Source organism: Callionymus lyra, chromosome 16 (genome assembly GCF_982586985.1).
Source record: "Callionymus lyra chromosome 16, fCalLyr1.hap1.1, whole genome shotgun sequence".
NCBI classification, from domain to species: Eukaryota; Metazoa; Chordata; class Actinopteri; order Syngnathiformes; family Callionymidae; genus Callionymus; species Callionymus lyra.
The window spans coordinates 13,018,300-13,026,665 of record NC_141833.1 but is presented as its reverse complement, the minus strand read 5'-3'; the positions used below and the strand labels follow the sequence as shown (position 1 = coordinate 13,026,665).

The window sequence follows — 8,366 nt, the reverse complement described above, 5'->3', positions numbered from 1 at the left end:
GGTACCAAGGTAAAGCCTCACTGGCGCTTTCAGAATAAGAGTCGAGGTGCCGAAACCACGTTTTTATCCCGCGCTGTCACGCCATTTAAGCGTGTACCTCAACGCCGCATACTATTTTTTTAATATTCGGAAGTAAATAAATAGATTAAAACACGATATAGACTTTATACATCGGTGATCGAATAATGCCGGTCTTTTATTGTGAAGGGCGCCACCAGATATGGTCATTCCGAGTTTATTTCAGGCTGGCAATCCTCCTCTCCTCGCTGTCAGCCGGAACTGAAGGGATGTTACAAACTCCATCAAGCTGCAAGTGATATCCAAGTGGGAAACTTCTATTTTAGTTCCAAAGAATATGAGATAATGATGCCCTTTTTTTGTCTTTTAAAACATGTACAAGTTTAGCAAACGCATGTTTCTTTATCAGAATCAGAAACATCTTTATTATCAGTGTTGTTAGACCAAAAAAATAATTTGTAAAAACAAAAAAGGATTTTTTTTTTGTGGTGAAATGGAAAAAGCGAGACAAACAAACAATCAATAGGTTCTAACTAACCTAAACACAAAAGCAGAAAATGTTATAAAAGTTATCTTGGAACTTTGGTCACCTTGATCTTTGTCTAAATTAATTCATTCATTCATTTTCAACCGCTTTATCGCGGGGTCGGGGGTCACGGGGAGAATGGAGCCTATCCCAGAGTCATAGGGCGAGAGGCAGGGGACACCCTGGACAGGACGCCAGTCTGTTGCAGGGCACACACATAGACAGACAACCATTCACACACGCTCTCATACCTATGGACAATTTCCCCAAGGTTCTCAATTAACCTCTGTATGTTATCATAATAACAATAGTTATAATGTGGTAATAGTTTGGTTGTTATTTGCATCTGCAGAAAAAAGAATACAATAAATCATGAAGGTCATAGGTTATATAAAATATAAGGTAAGGTAAGGTAAGGTAGAACTTTATTGATCGCTCAGGAGGTCTCCTTCGGGAAATGTTTTTTTCCAATTAGCCACGGCAAATACAGCAATTTTTCATAAAAAATAAATCAAAATAAAATAAGAACAAGAACAAAGAGAAATAAAGAGAAAGAACAAGATGATAAAATCTAAGTCTAAAGATAAAGATATAGATCAAAGAAAAATAAAAAAGACAAAGGATACAAAGACTAACATAGAAACATATATACATGGTACATGTTCTATACAATTAAGCGAGACAAAACATTTGCCCCTGAACCAAATGTTCTTCTCGAGGACCGGATGACAAACTGACGATTCCATATCTCCATCCAGAAATATACATTTTTCCGATCACGCGTGCCAACGCGTCACGCAATATTCAAAAATCCATGTGAAGTGACAGATGACATGCAAACGAGAGCGTGGCCAAATTGCTGTCCGTGTTTCTCTGCTGACTCAGAAATACTCGTTGTTAGACTCCTTTCACTTTTTATATTTTTAGACGTGACAAGATATTTCCACTCGCTTCACATCTTTGCTGTTCTTGACAAGTGTCGCGTCGCCTCGAACTCTCCGCCACGACACTCAAGTCTCATTTTTTACTAGTAAAAATGAAATAAATAGACTTTTGTAGCAGCCGCCGAAAGAAAATGTGTTTCATCAAGTCATTAATCAACTAATAAACAACAGATTTAAAAATAACTTAAGTATAAAAAGTCCGTATTAAAATAACAAGTGGCAGCATTATAGTTTATTATTTTTAGTGTATAATTAAAACCTGTTCCAAAGCAGTATTCCAAGTTTTAGTTTATATGACCCAAGGCAGATCATACTCACAGTACAAATTAATATTTTTAATTCCAATTATTATGGTGCTTTAAAAAAAATGGAACATTTTTGGAAGATCTAAAGATATTCTTCTGCCCACAATTGTCATCAATGTGTGGTATCCCACTGCAACTAGAACAGAAAATTAATAATGTATGAACTATAGGTAATAGTAGGGGTACATTTATTGATTGGTGAAGTACTCGTTGTATAAAGAAAGGGGCATCATTACAGCTGGCTGGAGGAGGAGTGAAGAACATTATTATGTCATAATGGACTCCGCTCTTGTAACCTCTCGTTCGCCAAGATTTCAGACAGGGGAGATATTCACAAGAAATAAGTTCAAAACATGGTCATGATGAGGGACTTCTGCATCTTCGAGAGGAAGACTCAACATTTGAAAGAATGTGTGAGGAAAGTTGATGTTTCACATAAGAAAACTCTCATAAGATCTGAACAAATCTTATGTGGTGTATTATACGTCACATGATTCCATGCATTCATATAATCTATGAGTCATTCAAAAGGTAGCATGGAAATAACGGTGCATAACTGGCGTCTCCGGCTGTCTCCTTGACACGTGACGTCACACAGGAGGCAACCGACGCAGAAGAACAGTTTGTTCAGATGAAAAATGGTCAAGGCTGCAGAAAACGGTTCAACAATTTCAAGGTATCAAATTAAATGTGTGACTCATGAATCATTCCTGATATTGAAATACAGCTGAACCTTCACACATCAGTCACCATGTGAACACAATATGACTCAAATGCTTCTCTTTCTTACTTTTGAACGTTTTCTTTTTCTATAAAGCCTTTTGACTGTACTCACGCGACCCTTATTTTCATCATTCATTACACGTTCATTCTCAATATGTTTTTTCTATTTCATTTTTTATTTTGAAACTACTATCTAACTCAAATTAAATATAAAATAAAATGATTATAAGCATTTTTCGCACAATAACACATCCTTTCATTCTTTTTTGTTCTGTGTTGTCGTTGTCACATAATCACATTTCCCCATCTTGTCTTTTTCTTTATTCAAATTAGCTTGACGACCCCTCATAACATGTTTTATTATTATTATTATAACTTATTTAATGTGGGCATATATGAAATTGAATTGCAGGTAAATTTGAAGAAAGAAAATAAAGACACTAACAAATTTGTCTAAACTAGAAGGAGTTGTCTCGCCTGCAGTTAATACAAAACTCAGCGAGAATTCTGACCTGCTCTAGTAGAAGAACTCACATTTCCCCGATCCTTAAAACTCTTCACTGGCTGCCAGTTTCTTTCAGGATCAATTTTAAAATTTTGGTTCTTACTTTCAGATCTATTCACGGTCAGACTCCTCCTTACATCAGGGATCTGATCCAGACTTACACCCCAGCTCGGGCTCTGAGGTCTGTGGATCAGAATCTACTGATGGTTCCTGAACACGGTTCAGGACCAGAGGAGAGAAATCCTTTCAGACTGTTGCTCCTAAGCTTTAGAACGATCTTCCTCTCCCTCTGTTTGATGATCTACTGACTCCTTCAAGAAACATCTTAAGATATTTTTATTTGTGCAGACTTTTTCCTGATTTTCTGGGACACCTTTGTTTGTCTTATGTGTCTTTTAAAGTATATATTTTAACTGTCTATTGTTTTTGATTGTTAAAGTGACCCTGGTCTAGAAATGCGCTTAACAAATAACCTTTACATTACTTTACTTTACTTACAAATCATACCCAATTGATTTTAATTTTTGACGAGTAGTTGATTGTTTATGGGGTACAGTTAGTTGGTCTGATGTTTAAATATCATTCGATTTTGTTATTTATTTTGTATTCTTTTTACATTTTTTATTCATCATGTGTTTCTGATATATAACTTATTAACGGTGTTAGCAGTCTGACGTATTTTGCAGCTCTGAGTGAGTTTTATTTGTGAACGAATGGCTCTTTTAAGGTTCGCGACCCCTGATCTACTCCAAATATAGAAATGAAAATCATCAATATACAGTATATGAGGGTACACCAATCATTTATTTCAGTCTGACGTTTAAGACATATTAAACTATTAATATATTAATCCATTGATTGATTAAACCATTGATAATCTGCAAAAGTAAGAGAGAAGCATAGATTTTGGGGTGCTGGGATAAGCAACCCTGATAGTTGCCAAACATAACCGTGAACAATCATACTGCGTCACTAGATGTTTAGCTCACTTGGTAGCGCGCACCATTTTTGAACTTCAAGGACGTTTGATTTTGTCGGTTCGACCGCTGCTCTCAAAATTGTTATTTTAAGCCTTTTTTTATCATTGTCTTTGTGTCCATTTGCGATACATAGGTAGAAAATATATCTGATGCAGAAAAAGGGTTGTTAAAAGTGTCACCTTGATTTTAAACCTTTGTGTTATCTCAAGGTCAAGGTGACCCGAAAGCATGAAAACAAATATGTTTGTGGTATCCCTCATGTTGTCTCTGGGTTAAGGTTAACCACCTCCACTCTATGAATGAAGCCAAGGAAGGTCGTTCACCTTACATAATCAGGGTTTATTCTGTATGTTATAGTATGAGTGAAATGAGTTTTAATTTGTATCTAAACGAGGAGCACAATAAAGATCACCATTAACTGTCATGTAATTAATATTGTTAAAGTTTAATATGAGACTATTTGCGACGGATTCTTTCAACGGTAGAGGCAGGAAAATGAACTTGAAAAGAGCCAAACCTAGTGACCAATATATGTTTTGGTCTGAGGGAGGAAACTGGAGGAAACCCACTTTTTTTCCCCTTTTTTAATTGAGTGTGTGTTATTTAGTGGGGGTGTCTAGGGACACGACCAGGGGCTCCAGAACTGAGCAGACTCTTGCTCTTCCTACTTCCCATCCATTCACATGTAAATGAAGCCCTTATAAATACCTCGCACATGCTCTCTGGATGTCACTCCTAACGACTCTCTGCCGGCTCTGTCTGGACCCAGCAGGCCATCTGTCCCGCTGACAAGAAGCCGTTACAACGTCTCTTGGACCCCCGGACCCCCGGCAGCAGCATGGCCCCCACCCCGAACAAGGCACACGGCATGGACGCTGGAGACCACTGCAGTGGACTGAAATCGGACAGAAAGGTGAGAAAGATCAGGAATTATTATCCATTTTTTCTATTGGGGGAAAAACATTTATATTAAGTATGTCGTCCCTGCAGACGAGGAAACCCCTGATAGAGAAGAAAAGACGAGCTCGAATGAACGAAAGTTTACAAGAACTCAGAGTCCTCGTGGCGGATACAGACGTAAGCCTTTTTTTTTTATTTGAACGTTTTAACGCATTATTTACAAGTTTAAAATAACCTTTTTAACTTCCATACAGTTACAGTCGAAGATGGAGAACGCAGAAGTGCTGGAGATGACGGTCAAACGGGTGGAGAGCATTATTCAAACCCGAGCCAACGGTATTATTTTTTTTCATTTTATTATTCAATTTTTTTTATTTGTTTACTATTTCTATTAAATAGAAAGTCACTTTGTAGCGTTAAGCCCCGGCGTGGCGCTTAGCCAATCAGCGACCGCGCGGTCACAGGTGCTTACAAGTCAACCGCCAATCAGCGGCGAGGAGCGTGATTCAACTGCTTCCGGGTTCGCTAACGGTCGCCGTTCTTGCAGACATGGACTCCGCCAAGCGGGAGTCGTGCGAGCGCTTCGCCGCCGGATACATCCAGTGCATGCACGACGTGCACGCGTTCGTGTCCGGCTGCCCGGGGATCGAGCCGGGGGTCGCCGCGGAGCTGCTGAACCACCTGCTGGAGAGCATGCCGCTCAGCGACCAGGACCAGCTGCGGATGATGCTGCCCGCGGACGACGGCGGCGCGGATCCGTCCGGCTACGGAAGCCCGTGGGGGGCGTCGTCCGAGTATGGGTCCCTGGTGTCGCCCGGGACCACCACGGATGACCTCTGCTCGGACCTGGAGGAGACGGATTCTGAGCAGAGTCAAGTTTCCTCGTCAGAGGAGGGAGAACCATATGATGCGTTCACGTACTACAAGTCACCGTGGAGACCCTGGTAGAGGATCAGAGACATGATCAATAAAAAATAACTGATATATTTTCAGTTTAGAAACTAGACTTGATGAATAAATAATGTGAGATATAGAATACGTGGGTTGTATATATTTGTTAGTTAAAAAAAGCCTAAATTGTAGCAAATCAAATGTTTGTAAATATTCCTTTATGTATGTCTTTTTTATATTTATATGTGTGTCTCTAACTGTGTGGTATTTGAAAATAAATCTAATATCCCAAGCACTGCTGGATAATTATTTGGGAATGTTCCACAATTACAGAGTCATCAAGCCTCCCACGATTGTGTTGATATTAGTTGTTACTCCAAGAGTGTGTGTCCTACACACTTCATCTGAGAAGTGTGAGATGACTCAACTTGATTTAGTTGTTTTGTTTTACACATTAGTTTAACACAACACAATAAGTTGTTTCTCCTCAGACAGGTCGTTCAGTCCTAGAGACGCCATCCTAGCCCCCCCCCCCGACCATTAGCTGTGACCCCCCGAAATACATGAGAAAAGAGTCATTCACCTCAAGTGTCTCTAATTTAAATGTTATAAGATGAAGTCAAGGACTCTGAGTTCCCCTGTTTTCTTTATATCATTGTTAACCTGAAGTTCTTGTATTTTTAAATAACCAGAACATGTATTTATATATAAAATAAACTAAGATTATTTATCCCACAGTGGGGAGAGGACATGGATTTGAAAAAGTCATCGTGTTTTTCTTTGAAATGTTTAAAAAAATATATAGGGGCTAATGCATTTTGTTCCAGAGTTATTTTTAATTAAATTGATAAAGTTAATGCATTTTAAGTGAGTGAACATTTATAAAACATAATCACAAAACTTGTACTGCCACTGTATAGAGCTGTGGTGAAATTACAGAATGTAAAAATTAAATTTTATCAATGAAATAAGAGATTATAAAATAAAACACATAAAAGACATCACCATAAAATGGCATGTGAATAAATAATTTAAAAAAACTACTGTAAATTTAATTTAATTAAACCCATCGATAATATATAAATATATATTATGTTCTTGTGTACAATATATTATAAGACAATATTTATATCGTTTTCTAAATCGTTGTAAAGAGGAATAATCAGATTTCTAAGGTAAAACGAGGTCATATCTGAGACTTTTACACTCATTTCAATATAATCTATATTAAAACAACTATATGAGAACTAATCATATGAAGTCCATTTAAGTATTTTCTATACATAGGTAGAAAAAAAACGTTATTCTAGGAAGGATAGTTGAATATAAATAGAAATAAGCTTCTACTTTCTAAACGTAATCTCAACTCTCAGAATTAACTTGTTTCTATTTCTGTCTTCAACTCAGGATTTAGTGAAAGAGTTAAAAATAAGAACCTCAAAGGTGCAGAGACAACTGCGGGTGGGCTGTTTGTAAGATGTTCACACCTTCACTTGGAGGAGATGAAGGTGTGAACTCACAAGACGTGAGGGAGGAGGATGGAAGTGGCTCCTCTTTGATCAGACCAGCAGGAAGTCTGTCTCTCACCGTCAGACACCGACATTTGCATCGGGAGGTGAAAGTCAAGACCTCTGCAGGATCCAGGAACCATTACAGTTTATTTGTGGATATTCGGTTAAATTACTCCGCTAGTTTTATTTAAAAGCTATTTTGTAATATTCGAATGCTGCCTTTAGTTTAAAATAACATAGACGTGACATTCAATATCAATCTGTTGACATTTTTAAAGGAATAAATGCAGTTTATTAAGGTTGAGTTTTTAGTTTGCTGGCAGAGGAGTTGAGTCTAAGCACTACAATACCCATAGTGCATTGCGGAATCAGCCGCGATTTAACGATTTTTTTCCCCTAACGACCTATATACACAAAATGCTTAGTAAACTCTCTTACTAACATAAATTTAAACCTAATAAAGAGATATTTAATTAAAAAATAGGTTAAATAGGTTAAAAACATATAATTCCGCGCAAAAAAAAATATTTTAAAGAGACGTGTATTACGTTTTTTATATTTTTTATTACAATAAAGTGAATCGGGGGCGAAGAAAATAAATCACCGAGAGAAAACTTCTCAGAATCAAATCAAAAACTTTTATTTTAAGTTACAGGACACATTCAAGAGACGTGCGCAGTTGTAACTTTATTTTCGACACTAACAAATGTGAGCTTGTAGCGTGTGAGCGGGTTTATAATGGTTTATAATGGTAAAATAACCCTAAAAATCAACTTCTGACGTTTCCCATGTCATCTGGTAATGACGTTCCTTCGCTTCCGCAGGACGAGTCGAGGCAATATTAGGGGCCAATTCCAAGTGTGAGGTGACGCACTTGGCGCTTCAAACGAGGCCCCCGAACCTCCTTATAAACAGTATTTACATATGAACACGTCACGCCGTGATTTTGTGTCATTATTTTGAGGAGATAGTGGGGTCACAAAGGTTTATGAGTGACGTGTAGCTTTCACACGAGGAGGTTGGACAAAAGAAGGAAGATAAAACGCAGCTAATGGAACATATG

General features: G+C 37.8%; 1 protein-coding gene across 1 annotated transcript; it reads left to right on the top strand.

Moving 5' to 3' along the window:
* Window positions 1–4,778: 4,778 nt before the first annotated feature.
* hes6 (hes family bHLH transcription factor 6) lies at window positions 4,779–6,035 on the top strand. Its single transcript, XM_087811220.1, has 4 exons — window positions 4,779–4,914; window positions 4,992–5,078; window positions 5,156–5,237; window positions 5,449–6,035. The coding sequence occupies exons 1-4, from the start codon at window positions 4,840–4,842 to the stop codon at window positions 5,847–5,849; spliced, it is 645 nt and encodes a 214-aa protein (XP_087667346.1). The 5' UTR covers window positions 4,779–4,839; the 3' UTR covers window positions 5,850–6,035.
* Window positions 6,036–8,366: the final 2,331 nt, after the last annotated feature.

Coding starts and splice junctions, on each gene's coding strand:
- hes6 (XM_087811220.1), top strand. CDS start 4,840: ATGGCCCCCACCCCGAACAAGGCACACGGCATGGACGCTGGAGACCAC. Junction 5,079..5,155: donor TCCTCGTGGCGGATACAGAC/GTAAGCCTTTTT, acceptor ACTTCCATACAG/TTACAGTCGAAGATGGAGAA. Junction 5,238..5,448: donor TATTCAAACCCGAGCCAACG/GTATTATTTTTT, acceptor CCGTTCTTGCAG/ACATGGACTCCGCCAAGCGG.